This window comes from Stenella coeruleoalba, assembly GCF_951394435.1.
Source record: "Stenella coeruleoalba genome assembly, chromosome: 1".
NCBI lineage: Eukaryota > Metazoa > Chordata > Mammalia > Artiodactyla > Delphinidae > Stenella > Stenella coeruleoalba.
In genome coordinates, this window is record NC_137169.1 from 120315782 (window position 1) to 120335937 (window position 20156).

General features: G+C 37.3%; 1 protein-coding gene across 1 annotated transcript in view; it reads right to left on the reverse strand.

Annotated features, from left to right (window-relative positions):
- Window positions 1-1131: 1131 nt before the first annotated feature.
- Window positions 1132-20156, reverse strand: part of TMCO1 (transmembrane and coiled-coil domains 1) — a 51368-nt gene continuing 32343 nt past the window's right edge. The window contains exons 6-7 of the mRNA XM_079921686.1: window positions 19475-19619; window positions 1132-6744 (exon numbers count right to left, since the gene is read on the reverse strand). Coding sequence (XP_079777812.1) covers window positions 6646-6744; window positions 19475-19619 — 244 coding nt within the window. The 3' untranslated portion in view covers window positions 1132-6645. The remainder of the gene's footprint in view (window positions 6745-19474; window positions 19620-20156) is intronic.

Genomic DNA, 20156 nt, shown 5'->3' on the forward strand with positions numbered 1-20156 from the left:
TTGTATGTACTTCAGACACTTCTAACAAATATATACCTATTCACTTCTGATGTAGGGTCAAGGCTTTTTCCCTGAATATGAGCCTATTTTTTTGAGTCTCGCTTTTCTTTTAATAAATTTATTTATTTTTGGCTGCTTTGGGTCTTCGTTGCTGCGCGCAGGCTTTCTCTAGTTGCGGCGAGCGGGGGCTACTCTTCGTTGTGGTGCGTGGGCTTCTCGTTGCGGTGGCTTCTCTTGTTGCAGAGCATGGGCCCCAGGCATGCGGGCTTCAGTAGTTGTGGCTTGTGGGCTCTAGGGCTCAGGCTCAGTAGTTGTGGCGCACGGGCTTAGTTGCTCCGCGGCACGTGGGATCTTCCCAGACCAGGGCTCAAACCCGTGTCCCCTACGTTGGCAGGCGGATTCTTAACCACTGCGCCACCAGCGAAGTCCCTTTTTTCTTTTTTTGTATACACTAAACCCATAATAAGTGTTCAAAGAACCCTTTATTTTGTTTTCCATGCATAGTTTATAGCAATAAAACAACAGAATCAAACATGTGCCACTCAAAGATTTCAAAGACTGCAAGAATTTAAACAGAGTTTTAAAAATTTATTTATTTAATCTTATTTTTTGGCCATGCCGCGCAGCATGTGGGATCACAGTTCCACAACCAGGGATTGAACCCGCGTGCCCTGCAGTGCAAGCATGGAGTCTTAACCACTGGACCGCCAGGGAAGTCCCTAAACAGAACTTGTGATGATGAAAATTCCATGTTTTGTGGCAATGCTTTCCTAAAGTAAAATGTTGTGGGGTTTTTTTTGTGGTATGCAGCCTCTCACTGTTGTGGCCTCTCCCGTTGCGGAGCACAGGCTCCGGACGCACAGGCTCAGCGGCCATGGCTCACGGGCCCAGCCGCTCCGCGGTATGTGGGATCCTCCCGGACCAGGGCACTAACCCGCGTCCCCTGCATCAACAGGCGGACTCTCAACCACTGCGCCACCAGGGAAGCCCTAAAATAAAATGTTTTTAAGACGAAAATGTATCACCTCTGATTTCCAGTTTTGGTTTCTTTAAAGTGAAGTATGAACTAAAACACTAAGAATGAATATGAGTACTGAATCTTTCTAAACTTTTATTACTTTTTTCAGTCTCTGTTATTTTACCCATATGTAAGTCAAAGCAATTATTTTTAGCAATTTGCTTTTATTGAGTCATTCCAAACCATTCAAATTAGTTTTCATGGACACAATTCTCTTTTTTGCATTCATATTTCATTAATTTACACAATACTTAGTGTACATAATTAAAATTAACAAGTAGAACAAGTAACGTTATACAATTCCCTGGTAAGAGCTAAAGTGCATACGTGCGGCTGAGAGTGTCCAGTGTGCTGTGGGCAGCAGGCAGCAGGGTTTTCAGAGGGAACTAAGAGAATCTAGCTGAAGACTCAGATGAGTGATGTTGGATATGACAGTTTTAACTGGAGTGTTCATCCCATTTTCCAGACGAGGCCATTGAGGCTTAGACAGTTAAGAGATTTGCCCATTTTTAATAAATGACTCATATGAAAAGCTGAAACAGATACAGGGAAAAGAAACCTAACACATAAAGGTCAGAGAAAACCTTTAGGAGGAGGAGATGCTTGAGTTGAGTTGAGAAGGAAACATGAGAAAATCAGGCAAATAAGAGGAAGAATATTTCAGGCAGAGAAAACAAAGGTAATAAAGTCTAAAAATGTGAAAAATGCAGAATTTAAAAAATAAATTTGCTTGACTAGAGCCTAGGATGTATTCGAGACAGGGATGGGAGAAGGGTAGATCCTAGGGGTGGGAGAGGCTGGAGATCCAGACTAGGATGATTTTCTATGCTAAATAGTCTACATTTACTTACAGGTTACTGGGAGCCGGTGGACAACTTTCCTTGGAGGAGCAACACAAGTAGATTTATATTTTAGAAAGATTATTGACTTTACAGGATGGATGATGAGCCAGGAGAGACCAGAGTAAAGGAGACTACGTGGGAGGCTACTTCAGGGAAATTTAGGGGACAGAGATGAGGACATGAATGAGAAACTCAAAAAAGAAACTATTCCAGATAATCTGCAATTTCAGTAATCTGACTGTATACCTGGAGTGGGATGTATTTTAAAGAACCTCCCCCCACTCTCCCCCCAAAAAAACTTCAATTATTTTCAGTAATTATATTGTTGGTAGTAATGTTGGTATTGATAATCTGGGACTTTTGGGTGGATATTGTGGGATTATGCTAAAGACTAAGTATATGATATTCCATCATTTCTGGCAATGAAAACTGGAATTCTTAGCATGAGAATTAAGAGGGACACAGGTTAAAGAAATTAAGGAAAAACTCTGTAGCTCGGAATTTAAGAGGGGCATAGAGTACTGGTATAAACGCATGATGCATTTTACCTTAAAACAACAACAAAACGTATTACCTATCTTAGTCCACAAAAAGGGCCTAGAAACCTACTAACCCAGTCTCAACGAGCATCTTTATGCTCTGACTGCAGTCTCCAAATACCATTCCCCAGTAAAAATAATCAGGCCTCCTTGAAGAAAGTGTTGCCTTCTGCTCAGGCAGGAAATATGAGGTGGCCCTGGAACATCTTGTCATATCACTTAGCAAGGATGCCACCAATGAAAACTAGGGTCATGTCAAACAGTCCCAGGAGCCAGCTTAAAGAGCCTCTCGCTGGCCAAAAATAGGACAATTTGAGCATCCGCAAGAAAAATAACTTCAGTGAACTGAAATGAATCAAGTATGTTTAAACCTATGAACTGCTAATCACACACATTGTTCACCCCTGGAGCATTAGAGTGAACAGCTCATTATTTTGAAAACCAGATAATCACGCATTTAGTCTGCCTTTCCTATAAAATTTAACACTGGGTAACCAAACGGTATATGAAGGGATGCTTCTACCTATAGAGGTACTTTTACCTAATAAATGAAGAGATAGTAGAGTATCATAATTTTTCAATCCCTAATTATTAGTAATTAGTGATTAGCAAAAGCTAACATTACAAAAAGAGACAAGCAACAGTGTGTAAAACAGGCATGCAATCAGCAAATTTCAAACTGAGGGAAACCCTACAGGGGAAAACAATGCAGTTTCTTCAACAAATAAATTACAAGGGGGGAAAAGAAAGAGAGATAGTGCAGAACTAAAATGTGAGTGGACTGCAAACCAGCCAACATCAGCGTCACCCTGGAATTTGTTAGAAGTGCAAGTTCTCAAGCTACACTGCAGTCTTATCAGAAACTCTGCAGTAGGGCCCAGCAGTCTGTGTTTTAAGGCTTCTAGGTGATTCTGATGTATTCTAGTTTGAGAACCACGATAATAGATTAGAAGAGATTTACAACGCTTGTCAACCAACTGATTCAAAAAAACTGTAAAAAATTTTGACATCTATTAGACAATTATCCTATCAAGGAATTGTCAATTTTTTAAAGTGTGAAAATGGTACTGAGACCTATATAGAGATATAGATATTCTTTAAAGCCCTGAAACGTTTATGAGTAAAAGATACAATGCCTAGGATTTGCTTTAGAATAATATAAGAGGAATAGAAGAACAGGTAGACAGAAGATTGGCCATTAATTAATTGCTGAAGATGAATAATCAGTATCTGGGTGTTCTTTATACATTTTTTTAACTTTCATTTATTTTTGAGGTTTTTCCCCATTCTAAAAAGCTTTAAAACTCAAAGCAAGAAGTAAATTCAAAGAAAATAAAAGACTGTAACTTAAGCAGAATTAATCCAAAAAAGGAGAAAGTATATGGTGCTTTTACTTGTATTGAAGGGCAGGACTGAAATACACAATATAAGTTTAAGTTACGTTGAAAAAACCCTACTACACACTAGCCTGTGACAAAATGATTTTGATTTGGATGTAAGGGAAAATTCTGGATGCTCATCAACCCACTGATGTCATTTTAAATTACTAGACAAACTGAAGAGAATAATTTTCAAATGAGAGAAGAGCAACCACAATCTGGTCAAAGGCATATGAGTACACTCGTTTGCTTTCCAGGTTTCAAACTGGCTTAGATTTTGAAGTCTTATCTGTTAATAAATTTAGGTTTACCTGAATTTTTAAAAAGTTTACTACTAAGTATATTATGAGCACAACCTGAGTAGCCTAAGGTAAATATTAATAATGCTTGATTTTTTTTTTTTAACTAGGAAGGGGACAATCTACCCTTTACATAAGCAAAGTAGCCAAATCACGTGTTTTGAGAGCTGTTCAGAGGCTTCTCTGGCTTGAAATGTCATCTCCACTAATTCAGTGATGGTCTGGATTTAGAGTCATCCAAATGACTAGTCTTGAAAATTTTTCAGGGCAAGTAAATTAAAAAGCTAACTGTGAGGCTACAGCAGCCCTTAGTATCTCCTTGAGTTTACATTCTTGTGATGTGATAGCTCTGTTTCCTCTGCATACATCCCTGCTATTGTGTCCTTTTAGGAATAGGGTGAATAGATGTTCTCTCTCCTCCTTCCTTCTCCTTTTTTACGTCTCCCTCTTATTTACCCTCTTCCACTGAAATATACTTTATGAAAACCTCAACATCCATTAGAAATCTGATTAGAAAGCACCAGCTTCAAAACCTAAGAGGGCTGATGGGAGGATGAACTATATATTTTCACTTTACAAGGTAATAGCAGAATTTTGAGTGTGGTTTCTTCTCTTTTTATGCTTTATTTTAGATATTTCATCATTTTCTCATCATTGTTATCGTGATCATCATTTCCTTCTTTATCACCCTTTTAATTATTATTTTGCCTGGAACAGTTAATGACATGGAGAAAAGACCATTAGAAGTTATCACTATCCATTATCAGGCATCTTTTCTGATAAAGGTAACCTTGCAATAGAGATTTCTGTTCCATTTCATCTGCTTTCAATGAGCTCCTGCTGTGCTCCCTCCCACCCACGTGATGGCTTTGAGGAAACAAGAACAACAACCAAAAAAGACAAAGCCTCAACTTTAGAGCTCATATACTCTAGCTGAGGAGATAAGGGAAAGAGATGGGAAGAGACTCACCACATGCTATATTGGGATGTTATAATACAACATAGCATTTGAGAGCCTGGACTACATGGCTTTAAACTGCTTGGGTTCGAATCCTAACTCTGCCACTCACTAGCTAAGGGATGCTGAGCAAGTTACTTAACCTCTCTTGCCTCAGTTTCTTCATCTGTTAAATGAGGGCAAGAACAGTAATTACTTTGTGGGGTTGTCTCGAGATAATGCTTAAACTAGATAATCCATAAAATATTTAAATTTATCCATATATTTTATCAATTTCTGTGTTGACCATCGATTCTTCGATCCCACACCTTCCCCCTGGTATTCTTCCCCGTCCCTGAAATATACCCTTTAATAATTCAACTATCTTGGATTTTGTAGCTCTGAAAATATTTTCCCCAGTTTTGCTCCCAAACTTCTGGTTTAGCTGTACATAAAATTCTAGGTTGATAATTATTTTCCCCAGCTTTCAAAATATTATCCCACTGTCTCCTGGACTTGATGCCATTGAAAAGTTTGCTGTTGGTTTAACAGTTGTTACTTTGCAAATAATGTACCTTTCTCACTGGTAGAATACATGCATCTAAGGACACTACTGATAAAAGTAAACATTTAGTACTAGAGTTATCACTCCACATAAGATTTCTAATTCCATGGATTCGGGGGCGGGGGGGGGGGGGGAGATCATGGTATAAACATCCCCTCATCCTTTACAAAGGAGCAGGGCAGGAACCGAAGGCCACTGTGACTACAAGGAAGGTCTGCAAGATTAACCACAAATAACCATAACCTTGCCTCCAGGGGAGGACTGAGTGCCTTCCCAAGAATCCAACAGATTGTACTAGGGTATGAAGGAAACTGCTGAGGACCCTCATTTTTATACTCCCGTGAGTTATTACCTTCCTTTCCTCTCATGCTTTAGAATTCCTATAACAGGGCAACTCTGTATTTTGAGCATATGAAGCAAGTATGATAAAATATTACATTTAAACATTGCCCCAGGGTAGGGGGGGACGGGCGAGAAAAAACAAAAACAGCATTGCCCCTTCCTCGCCAATGTTTTCCCTTATGTTCAGGTTACTAAAAATATGTATCTAGAAATATGGCAAAACAAAACACGTCTCTCCTTGTAGATGAAATAGCTAAAATTTTGGCCTCTTTTATTGATCTCAAGTCATATATTTAGGTTGAAAAAAACACACAACAAATTGTTCCAAATAAGAGTTACATAAACTAAATTTTTCTTCCAGATCTCTAAATGCTCATAGAGAGCCAACTTCCATGGTACATGGCACACAGCACATACTTGAAAGTTGATCCCACAGAAATATTTGTGTAAGCAAAATAAGAATTTGTTTCTCATTACATAAACATCACCTGTGCTTATCTAATCAAAACACTTGTTTAAAAAAAATTAATCTGTGACCAAAAGCACTATCATGTTTGTTGAGTGCCATTCTCATTCGAATCATATCCAAAAAAACCTAGAAATAACTCAAAATTAGAAAGTGGCCCAAGTGCTAAGGCTGCCTATGGCTCTTGCTACAAAATAGTTGCCGGTCTTATTTGAGTGTCTAAAAAGAATGACAGGAATTATAGGGTTCTTCTTAAATTCAAGAGAACTTCCCAGAAGGAGGTGGAGGGCCAAGAAATCCACCTGCCTGCTTGGTGGCGGCTCGTGAAGGGGCAAGGCCAAGGATCTTCTGGATGTTCTGTGAAGGAAACAGAATAAAAATTGGGTTTTAATGAGATATAGAGAAAAGTATTTAACATAGATCTCATATAAACAGAAACCTTACAAATAAAAAGTACTAATATGACCTAAAACAGGACGATTACTACTTATTTTGTAAAAGGCCTACAATGTTATAGAGATCACAGAACAGTAAAAGGCCTCTTCCCTCATAGGATCTTGGTCTACTAACCAAAGAAGCTGATTTTTTCAAGTGGAGAATCATAAAAAGAGGTAATCTTTTATTTCAACACAAAGTACATTCATTAGCTATTTCGTGTAGGAAGGCTTCTTCTCTGAGTATGGGGCTTATAGCTGGATTTAGTCATTATTGCACCGTCTGAAGCTGAAACTGAAATATTCAGTATCAGTTGAAACTGAAATATTCGGTATCAATGTCTTCAAAGAAGTGAGAGAAATCAGAATTTTGCAAAGTAATCTAAGTTCAGAATCCTCCTAGGTTTCTACACAACCCCTCATCTTTTCAGCTGTCTCACTTAAATCTAATTCAGTAGTTTTTTTTTTAGAAACTCAACTTTATGAAACTAGTTCTCATAGAAAAGACTATTTTATACTCAGATTTCATCAGTTAGTATAACATTAAATTAAATAACATAAATGCAACAATCAGTAAAACTAGCATAAACAGTTTAGGGATAAATACAATTGGCTCTTGGAAGGCAATGACTCAACTGGTGGGAGCAGACAGGTGGAGGAGTTCTAAAGAGCACAGGAGTGGACAGTGTGATGTGGGGATAAGGTGGTTTGCTTTAAAGAGGGAGGGAAGGGGTTCATGAATGTGGAGAGGGTAAATAAGGTCAGTTAAGATATTGTACAGCACCTGTAAGTGGGAAAAACCTTAAAGATCATCTAATTATTTTTGCTCAAGTCTTTCATTTTATATTTGAGAAATTCCAATTAAAACTTGGAAGAGTAGGATGGCCTGTCCAAAATTACAAAGTTAAATGAAGAACAGAGTTAGAATTAAAACCCATGTTTTTGGACTCTTAATCTAATGGGTTTTCTTACATAGTACCTCCTCTATTAAAGTTCTGTTCTTCAGAACAAAATCTAACCCAGGGTAGGCAGGTTAGCTTGTATGCATTCATTCATTCAACAGTTACTGAGTACCTAATGTGCATAAGGCACTATGAGAATATCTATATCTAGGCTCCTCTGAAGTATACACTCCCTAATACTTTATCATTAAGAATAATTGCTACTGAGAGGGCAGACAGCAGAAGCAAGAAGAACTACAGTTCTGCAGCCTGTGGAAGAAAAACCACATTCACAAAAAGATAGACAAAATGAAAAGGCAGAGGACTTTGTACCAGATGAAGGAACAAGATAAAACCCCAGAAAAACAACTAAATGAAGTGGAGATAGGCAACCTTCCAGAAAAAGAATTCAGAATAATGATAGTGAAGATGATCCAGGACCTCAGAAAAAGAATGGAGGCAAAGATCGAGAAGATGCAAGAAATGTTTAACAAAGACCTAGAAGAATTAAAGAACAAACACCTAGAAGAATTAAAGACAAAAAAACAGAGATGAACAATAAATAACTGAAATGAAAAATACACTAGAAGGAATCAATAGCAGAATAACTGAGGCAGAAGAATGGATAAGTGACCTGGAAGATAGAATGGTGGAATTCACTGCCACAGAACAGAATAAAGAAAAAACAATGGAAAGAAATGAAGACAGCCTAAGAGACCTCTGGGACAACATTAAACACAACATTCGCATTATAGGGGTCCCAGAAGGAGAAGAGAGAGAGAAAGGACCCGAGAAAATACCTGAAGAGATATAGTTGAAAACTTCCCTAACATGGGAAAGGAAATAGCCACCGAAGTCCAGGAAGCGCAAAGAGCCCCAGGCAGGATAAACCCAAGGAGAAACACGCTGAGACACATAGTAATAATACTGACAAAAATTAAAGACAAAGAAAAATTACTGAAAGCAACAAGGGAAAAACAACAAATAACATACAAGGGAACTCCCATAAGGTTAACAGCTGATTTCTCAGCACAAACTCTACAAGCCAGAAGGGAGTGGCATGATATATTTAAAGTGATGAAAGGGAAGAACCTACAACCAAGATTACTCTACCCAGCAAGGATCTCATTCAGATTCTATGGAGAAATCAAAAGCTTTACAGGCAAGAAAAAGCTAAGAGAATTCAGCAACATGAAACCAGCCCTACAACAAATGTTAAAGGAACTTCTTTAGGTAGGAAACACAAGAGAGGAAAAGGACCTACAAAAACAAACCCATAACAATTAAGAAAATGGTAATAGGAACATACATATCAATAATTACCTTAAACGTGAACGGATTAAATGCTCCAACCAAAAGACACAGGCTCGCTGAATGGATACAAAAACAAGACCCATATATATGCTGTCTACAACAGACCCACTTCAGACCTACAACAGACCCACTTCAGACCTAGGGACACATACAGACTGAAAGTGACGGAATGGAAAAAAATATTCCATGCAAATGGAAATCAAAATAAAGCTGGAGTAGCAATACTCATATCAGATAAAATAGACTTTAAAATAATGCTACAAGAGACAAGGAAGGACACAACATAATGATCAAGGGATCAATCCAAGAAGATATAACAATTATAAATATATATGCACCCAACATAGGGGCACCTCAATACATAAGGCAACTAACTGCTAACAGCTCTAAAAGAGGAAATCGACAGTAACACAATAATAGCGGGGGACTTTAACACCTCACTTCACCAATGGACAGACCACCCAGACAGAAAATTAATACGGAAACACAAGCTTTAAATGACACAATAGACCTGATAGATTTAATTGATATTTATAAGACATTCCATCCAGAAACAGCAGATTACACTTTCTTCTCAAGGGCACATGGAACAGTTCTTCTCCAGGAGAGATCACAACTTGGGTCACAAATCAAGCCTCAGTAAATTTAAGAAAACTGAAATCACATGAAGCATCTTTTCTGACCACAGTACTATGAGACTAGAAATCAATTACAGGGAAAAAAACATAAAAAATACAAACACAGGGAGGCTAAACAATATGTTACTAAATAACCAAGAGATCACTGAGGAAATCAAAGAGGAAATCAAAAAACACCTAGAGACAAATGACAATGAAAACACAACGATCCAAAACCTATGGGATGCAGCAAAAGCAGTTCTAAGAGGGAAGTTTATAGCAATACAAGCCTTCCTCAAGAAACAAGAAAAATCTCAAATAAACAATCTAACCTTACACCTAAAGGAACTCGAGAAAGAAGAACAAACAAAACCCAATGTTAGTAGAAGGAAAGAATTCATAAAGATGAGAGCAGAAATAAATGAAATAGAAACAAAGAAAACAATAGCAAAGATCAATAAAACTAAAAGCTGGTTCTTTGAGAAGATAAACAAAATTGATAAACCTTTAGCCAGACTCATCAAGAAAAAGAGGGAGAGGACTCAAATCAATAAAATTAGAAATGAAAAAGGAGAAGTTACAACAGACACCACAGAAAAACAAAGCATCATGAGAGACTACTACAAGCAACTCTATGCCAATAAAATGGACAACCTGGAAGAAATGGAGAAATTCTTAGAAAGGTATAACCTTCCAAGACTGAACCAGGAAGAAATAGAAAATATGAACAGACCAATCACAAGTAATGAAACTGAAACTGTGATTCCAAATATTCCAACAAAGTCCAGGACCAGATGACTTCACAGATGAATTCTATCAAACATTTAGAGAAGAGCTAACACCTATCCTTCTCAAACTCCTCCACAATATTGCGGAGGAAGGAACACTCCCAAACTCATTCTATGAGGCCACCATCACCCTGATACCAAAACCAGACAAAGATACTACAAAAAAAGAAAATTACAGACCAATATCACTGATGATAAATCCAATATCACTGATGATAATCCATGATGAAAAATCCTCAACAAAATACTAGCAAACAGAATCCAACAACACATTAAAAGGATCATACACCATGATAAAGTGGGATTTATCCCAGGGATGCAAGGATTCTTCAATATATGCAAATCAATCAATGCGATACACATTAACAAACTGAAGAATAAAAACCATGTGATCATCTCAATAGATGCAGAAAAAGCTTTTGACAAAATTCAACACCCATTTATGATAAAAATTCTCCAGAAAGTGGGCATAGAGGGAACCTACTTCAACATAATAAAGGCCATATAGGACAAACCGAAGGATATACAATGGAGAAAGACAGTCTTCAATAAGTGGTGCTGGGAAACCTGGACAGCTACATGGAAAAGAATGAAATTAGAACACTCCCTAACACCATACACAAAAATAAACTCAAAATGGATTAGAGACCTAAATGTAAGACTGGGCACTATAAAACTCTCAGAGGAAAATATAAGAAGAACACTCTTTGACATAAATCACAGCAAGATCTTTTTTGATCCACCTCCTAGAGTAATGGAAATAAAAACAAAAATAAACAAATGAGATCTAATGAAACTTCAAAGCTTTTGCACAGCAAAGGAAACTACAAACAAGATGGAAAGACAACCCTCAGGATGGGAGAAAATATTTTCAAACAAAGCAACAGACAAAGAATTAATCTCCAAAATATATAAACAGTTCATGCAGCTCAATATTAAAAAAACAAAGAACCCAATCAAAAAATGGGCAAAAGACCTAAATAGACATTTCTCCAAAGAAGACATGCAGATGGCCAAGAAGCACATGAAAAGCTGCTCAACCTCACTAATTATTAGAGCAATACAAATCAAAACTACAATGAGGTATCACCTCACACCAGTTAGAATGGGCATCATCAGAAAATCTACAAACAACAAATGCTGGAGAGGGTGTGGAGAAAAGGGAACCCTCTTGCACTGTTGGTGGGAATGTAAATCGATATAGTCACTATGGCAAACAGTATGGAGGTTCCTTAAAAAACTGAAAGTAGAACTACCATAGGACCCAGCAATCCCACTACTGGGCATATACCCAGAGGAAACCATAATTCAAAAAGACACATGCACCCCAGTGTTCACTGCAGCACTATTTCCAATAGCCAGGTCATGGAAGCAACCTAAATGCCCACTGACAGACAAATGGATAAAGAAGATGTGGTACATATACTCAATGGAATATTACTCAGCCATAAAAAGGAATTAAACTGGGTCATTTGTAGAGACATGGATGGATCTAGAGACTGTCATACAGAGTAAAGTAAGTCAGAAAGAGAAAAACAAATACCATATATTAACGCATATATGTGGAACCTAGAAAAATGGTACAGATGAACCAGTCTGCAGGGCAGAAATAGAGACAGAGATGTAGGGGACAAACGTATGGACACCAAGCGGGGCAAGCGGCGGGGGGTGGTGGTGGTGTGATGAATAGGGAGATTGGTATTGACATATATACACTAATATGTATAAAATAGATAACTAATAAGAACCTGCTGTATTAAAAAATAAATAAAATAAAATTTAAATATTCAAAAAAAGAATAATTGTTACTGATGTGTTTATATTTGAGATAACACTGTCAGAATATCACATAATATTTAAATATGAAGACACAACTTCAAGAACTCATTTAAATTATATTTGCCATAAAATACTTCATTCATTCATTCAATCACTCACAATACTATAGACCATGCTGTACTTTAAAAAGAAATCTAAAAACAGGTTATGAAGAAAAATCAATCATTCGTAGGTTACTTCCCCTTAGTAAAGCTGGAGAATGTCTGTATTTCTTTCATAATAAAAATAGCTCCTTCATGCTCCCCTCTAAAAATCCACTACACAAAGCAATAAGAAGACCAAATGATAGAATGTCACTAAATTTCCAACTTCTTTTATTTATTTATTTTAAAAATATATTTATTTATTTATTGGCTGCATTGGGTCTTTGTTGCTGTGTGGGGCTTTCTTTAGTTGCGAAGAGCAGGGGTTAGTCTTCATTGCGGTGCGCGGGCTTCTCCGAGCGCAGGCTCAGTATTTGTGGCACACAGGTTTAGTTGCTCCGCAGCATGTGGGATTTCCCCAGACCAGGGCTCGAACCCATGTCCCCTGCATTGGCAGGTGGATTCTTAACCACTGCGCCATCAGGGAAGTGCCTCCTTGAAAACTCTTAAGTCAGTGGTGAATCATATAATCACTAACATACCAGAACATGAAAAAAATAAGTAATAGATAAAAACCAGACTCACAAATACTTACGTGAATTAGTAATGTCATAAAATTGCCTTAGTATAGGTTTAAAATTTAATCTTTGTTTAATCTGCCTCCACTCTGAATGATTAGTATAACAGAAATAATTTTAAATGTACTTCTATACCCTCATATTTGATAATTATTTCTTTAGAAGTGAAGTTGCAGGTGGGGAAAATTAACCTTTTTATTTCAAAAGAGACATAAGTTCCATGAGGGCAAGGACCACAAGTATATGTCAGTTTTTTTTTTTATAACTGTATACTAAGCATCCAGCACAGAGCCTGATACACATATGTGTTCACTTTTGTTGAATGAATAAATGAACAGAGGACTCTATCAAGGGATTATTATTAATGTGATAGTAAGTTCTCTTATAGATAGGGGAAAAAAATATTGAAGCAGATAGATACCCTTAATTCAACCTAATATTATACCTCCATCATAATAAGGGGGCAAGATATAGAAAGTTAGCAGTTTTCTTTTTTGTTTTCAGTAGTTGTTCTTAGGGTGACACTTTTTTTTAAATCAGTTAGCACACTCCTACCCTTGGGGTATTGTCACGAAGGGACTGGAGCTAGCTGATTTAATCACACTACCACTCTCAGTAAAGGAAGTGGATTCTGGTTAATACCGTAGAGATGTTATTAACTGACGTATGTAAATATCATAATCTTTCACAAATATAAGGTGTTTAAAACAAATTCCAGAAACCTGGTGATAGAACTATCTACTCACTTCAGCAATTAAAACCGTTGACACTTTAAGGACATGAATAACAGAAATGTTTCTCATTCCCGTAGATGCTATATTCTAATTTACTACAAGAAGACTTCCCCATTAAAACAAGCAAGGCCACCCTACCATTGCTGGAGGTAACGAATAAAATACATTTTGTTTTTACACATTCAGCATAAACATTAACCCTGAGTGAATGAAATTATGGTTTTCACTCACTGAAACAAAAGCATGAGAAATTACTTGTATTCTTTTAAAAATGGTCTCAAACTGGTGGCAAACTGAAGCCTTAAGATAACACTACTGGGTAAAATGATGAGTAGCTGTGGAAAACAGTATGTTGATTCCTCAAAAAATTAAACATAGAATTGCAGTATGACCAGCAATTCTACTTCTGGGTATATATGCAAAAAGAAGGGAAAACAGGAATTCAGACATTTATACACCTGTGTCCACAGCAGCATTACTCACAACAGCCAAAAGGTAGAAGCAATCCAATTGTCCTTTGACAGATGAATAAACAAAATGTGGTATATACATACAATTGAATGTCTATTCACCCTTAAAAAGGAAAGAAATTCTGACACATGCTACAACATGGATGAACCTTTAAAACATGCCAGTTACAAAAGGACATAAGTATGATTCTACTTATATGAGGCCAAATTCACAAATATGAACAATCAAGTTCACAGAGACAGAAAGTAGAATGGTTGTTGCCAGGGACTGAGGGGAGAGGGTAATGAAGATTTAGTGTTTAATGGGCAGAGATTTTCGGTTTGGGAATATGAAAAAGTTCTAGAGATGGATAGTGGTGATGGTCATATGACAACGTACAATGTACTTAATGTCACAGAACTGTACAGTTAAAAATGGTTAAAGCAGCATATTTTATGTTATGTCTATTTTACCACAATAAACAAGAAAGATTAAAAGCACTGGAATTACAGAATATAGGAAACCAGAAAGTAGCTTCTGGACATAAGAGAGCACTGCCTTGAGGATTCCTCAGGAAAACTGCTACGAAGGGTGGTCACACTGACAAGTTTAAACCTTGGCACTCTATAGGTATGACACATATATTTTGACCCACTCCTCCATATTCTTTTACTCTAGGGGTTCAGATCACAATGCTTAGCCCACTCTATGACACCTGCGCATTGCAAAACCCTAATTATCTACACAAGGTGTGAAGAAAGGAGGAGTGTCCCCAGCCAAACACTTGCACTGGGATCTGAACAGACTTTCAAATTTCAAAGAGGAATTTAGACAGGCACTCCAGAGAAAATATTAATAGTAGGCTGCTGACAGGGCTTCGTGCTATTCATATACACACTAGATTCAAGAATAATCATTAACCTTACTGCATTCTTTTGACCCTCCGGCTCCTCAGTCTTTGAAAACAAGGGATAGGCAACCTTTGATCTCAAATGAATCCATGTTTTCCCTAATAAAAATCACATAATAGTTGGCAAAGTACAAGAGCAAAGAATAAATAAGGTACACCAGTGTCAACTCCAAATGCATCGAACCATGACTTAATGAAACCAAAATGTACTAGAAGAAAACAAGGATGAATTTCTTTATAACTTTAGTTAAAGACCAGTAAACCAAAAAAGGAAAAGAAAAACAAAAAAAAAAACAACTAAAAACCTCCAGCAAACAAAATTTTGCATGGCAAAAACCATACTAAGTAAAACAAACACGAATGACAATTCGTAAAAATTACTAGTAACTGAGATCACAGAGAGGGCTAATCTCCCTAAGAGCTAAAAATTAAGAAAAAGACCAACAACCCAATAGCGAAATAGGCAAAAAGCATACACGGTGTCTCGCCTACCAAAGAAAGAAAAAAAATACATGAATATTTCTTACACAAACAGAGATGATCAATCCAAATAAGCAAATTAAAACTACGATGAGAGAGCAATTCTTATCTGTTAGATTGGTAAAAACCCCAAAGTTGGACAATTCCTACTAGAGGTTGGGGGCAACATGAATTTTCCCACATTGTTTTAGGGAGTAAAAAGTGGTATAACCCCAATTTTCCAAGTTTATATTTGGGTGTAGTATCTACTGTTTGTTTCACACCTGCCTTTTAGGTGCACACTACACTTTAAGGTATATACAGGAAATTCAGAAATCACTAGAAGCCCACGCACCACAATGAACAGTAGCCCCCGCTTGGTGCAACTAGAGAAAGCCCATGTGCAGCAACAAAGACCCAACACAGCCAAAAAAAATTTTTTTAATATATATATTTATTAATTAATTAATTTTAAAAAAAGAATGGCTTCATTGAGAGAATCATAATACAGTCTCTAATCTGAAAGCCTCATATTTTATGACGGATCATTTCACATGCATCTACAGAGTCAACTATTATGCAATGTAAGATCTTAAAAAACAAATACAATAACAAAACAAAACATAGAAAGAGAAAGGGAATAAGAGAAAGGAATTTTAATTCAAAGAAAGAAGCATATATTCCATAGTAACACTTCAAATGCTAAAGTATTTCAGACTGGAAATAAGTTCATAATCCTCCTGTTAGTATACATACTAACAACCAATGGGGAACAGAATAAGAAACTATTGGCAGCTAATAAAAATGATAAAAGTAGGTCATTTTAGTGATTTTTCAAAGATTTTTAATATCTCAGAATACCTATACTAGAGCTCTATATACTTTTCTCTTATTAATATCAGTGCATAGACTCGGACAAGCGGAAATTAAAAGTATGAATATATATCTTCCTTGGCTGAAAACAAACACACTGAATTTTTGTGTGTTTTTTTTGCTGCTCCTTCTCTCCCCACCCATCACCTTTCACCTTTTTTTTGTATTCTCAGGAGTTAGCATGGCTGGTCTACCGTCCGTTTTTTAAAAATTAATTAATTAATTAATTAATTAATGGCTGCATTAGGTCCTCATTGCTGCGCACGGGCTTTCTCTAGTTGCGGCTAGCGGGGGCTACTCTTCATTGTGGCGCGCAGGCTTCTCACTGTGGTGGCTCCTCTTGTTGCGGAGCACAGGCTCTAGGCGCATGGGCTTCAGTAGTTGTGGCTCGCGGGCCGTAGAGCGCAGGCTCAGTAGTTGTGGCACATGGGCTTAGTTGCTCAGTAGTTGTGGCACATGGGCTTAGGATCTTCCCGGACCAGGGCTCGAACCCGTGTCCCCTGCATCGGCAGGCGGATTCCTAACCACTGCGCCACCAGGGAAGCCCCTGACTGTTTTAATAAATAAAGTGTTGATGGAACACAGCCACATTCATTCATTTACATATTGTCTAGGACTGTTTTCATACTATAATGGCAGAATTAAGTTGTTGTGACAGAGACTGTATGGTCTGAAAAGTAAATACAAAAGTATTTATCATCTAGACCAGCAGTCCCCAACCTTTCCGGCACCAAGGACTGGTTTCATGGAATACAAATTTTTCCATGGACGGGCAGCGGGGAGATGGTTCAAGCAGTAATGTGAGCGATGGGGAGCAGCAGATGAAGCTTCGCTCGCTTGCCTGCAGCTCACTTCCTGCTGCGCGACCCAGTTCCTAACATGCCGTACCAGTCCGCAGCCCGGGGGTTGGGGACCCCTGATCTAGACCATTACATGGTGGTCAGCAAACATAAGAAGTTTGCTGACCACCATGATAAATGACCATGGCATTCCTGATAAAATTAATTGCTACACATACACCTCACCAGACTTTCTGAAATAACTGAAAGGAGTTTAAAGACCAGCTTGAGCTGAACTTTCTCAATGATCATTCTTAACATTTATTTCACTAAAAAAAAAACCTTTACAGTTCAGATGGTGATTTCTAGGTAACAATGTCCAGGTAGCAGTGCAAATGGTGCATCTAAAATAACTATTGTGAGGGAGTTCCCTGGTGGCCTAGTGGTTAGGATTCCGGGTTTTCACTGCCATGACCTGAGTTCAATCCTTGGTCAGAGAACTGAGATCCTGCAAAGCCGCGAGGCTGGCCCCAGAAAAACAAACCCCCAAACACAAAAAAACCACAAAACTGTCGTGAGCCATCACAAATAAAGTAGTAACATTTGCATGTAATTAAAATAGAATTGTTCTTTGTTGCTTAAAGTAGCATGTATACATCATTTTTTATTAATATTTTGACCTTAGCTATAATTTTAATATTTCATACTTAAATAATCAAATTTAAGAGCAATATTCTAGTTATCAATGACCTCTGTTAAACCAACAAAGAGATCCATGTTGTCGCTGTCTTGGCTTTCACCTCGGATAAGCCAAAATGCTAAAGCATGTCAAAAGATGTAGTATACACCTCGGCTACACAAGAATACCACTTCCTGGTGGACATACCCACTTAAGTGCCTCACAAACACCTCAAACAGCATGTTTTCTAACCAACCTACTTCTCTTTCTTCTACTCCCATCCTCCATTTGGTCACCAAAGCCATAATGTTGAAGTTACCTTAGTTTCTCCTTTCTCACATTAAATCAATCACTAAGTTCTGCTAGTTTACCTCTATATATTTTTCAACTTTGTCCTCTCCTTTTCAACCCTCCCATCACTGTAAGTTTAGAACATAGTGATTTTTTGCTAGACTACTGTGATAATCTTCTGAGATTTCTGCATCTGGTCATATATCTACCCTTCAGAATGCAGCAAGTGTCAGAAAATGATTCCAGGAAGCCTGGAAACTTGGTTGCATTTAATATGCAACAGAAAAAGGTGGGAGACATCCAGATAGAAGGAAGAGCATTCACAAAAAGTGAGTCTGGGTAAGTGGAACATGGAAACTGTCAGGCAAGTCAGAATGGCTGGAGTGTTGGATGAGGTGAGAGATGAGGGAAGGAAAGTATTAAGTGGTAAGATCATGAAGATCTTTGTGACCTTCAAACTATTATTCCATTTCCTATTGATTCCCACATGCCAGACAAATCAAAAAACCTGCTGCCACAGACAATATTCAGAGGAAGAAGAAGAAAAATAACTCTGAATCATTAATGTAACAATCATTGAAAGAATCATGTTCATACTTATTGCATGTGCCAACCTCCCCACTATAATGCCTGCTGAGTGGCAGTATGTTCAAAAACTGAATAATGCCTTGAAATATGAAGAGTTCTGGAGCCAGAGACTTTAATTAACCTCTCTTACTTTTTAAAGTCCCATCTCAAAAGCCGCTTCATTCTTTCAACCTTTCTGCCTGAATCGTCTGCCACTAATTGAATGTTATGTCTCTCTTCCAGGCTCTCACAACCTTATATGTATCTCTTAGCTCTCACTCTTTTTCACTATGAATGTCTGACCATCATGTTGCTTGAATGTAAATTCTACAAGCCAGACTTTATCTCAACTGTGACTAACTTCAAGTCACCAAATTATTTGTTTATTTGTGTTTCTGAAGTGCCAAAAGGCACTGGTGTATAATAAAGAAGAAATGATAGTGGGAAGACAAAACCCACTCTTTACTTTCCTACCTTTAGATAGTTGCAATAAAGAAGAAACTTGAGAGCTCTAAAAATGGGATGTGGAAACCATGTTTGATTTTATGGCTACTTCCCATCCCTAAGGATCAGTAATCTAGACCTACATACATTTAAAACAGTTTTAGATGATACTCGAATTCTAAAACAAGCAACTGAAAGATCTCAGTAGCAACAGGTAGACACTTCCAGTATTACAGAAGTAGACACTAATTTAGGGTGTGACAGCAAGGAAGGATATACATATTAAATAGTGGATGTTGTCACTTACCTGTCGAATTGACATGGTACAGAGAATATACAGGAAGATGAACGAACAGTCTGTGGTATCATCCCCCAGCAGATTTCGATGAGACAGTCCTTGGATGTAAGAAAGGGGGGTGAAAGGGAGCTTTGCCACCACTCTACCATCAAATCTAAAAAGGACAAAACAAAGAACTGTTATTTTTGGAAGACTGACAAGCTTCTTAGTTCCAGAGAAGAATCTGGGACAGAAATAGAACTCTAAGTCCCTTGATCTCTAAAAAACAAAGAAAGGATGATATTCTAAAAAGAGACTTGAAATATAAGGATGTAAGGAAGGGCGCCTAGATTTTTCCCATCAATCTTTTTCTAAACTAGTGATTCTTAATTTTTTCAGTATCAGGATCCTTTATCACTCTGAAAAATTATTGAGGACCCTAAAGAGGTTTTATTTAGAGGTTATATCTATCAATATTACTGTTTTATAAATTAAAACAGAAAATTTAAACCATTTATCAAATCATTTAAAAGGTAGCAATATTCAGTATGTTAACACAAATATTTTTATGGAAAATATATGTTCCATACAGAAAAAGAATTTAGTGAGAAGAAAGGCTTTTTTACCCCCAATCTCTTTAATGTTTTATTTAATAGAAAAATGTTGGATTCTCATAGCTGCTTCATTACTCAGGCTGTTGCAATATTACACA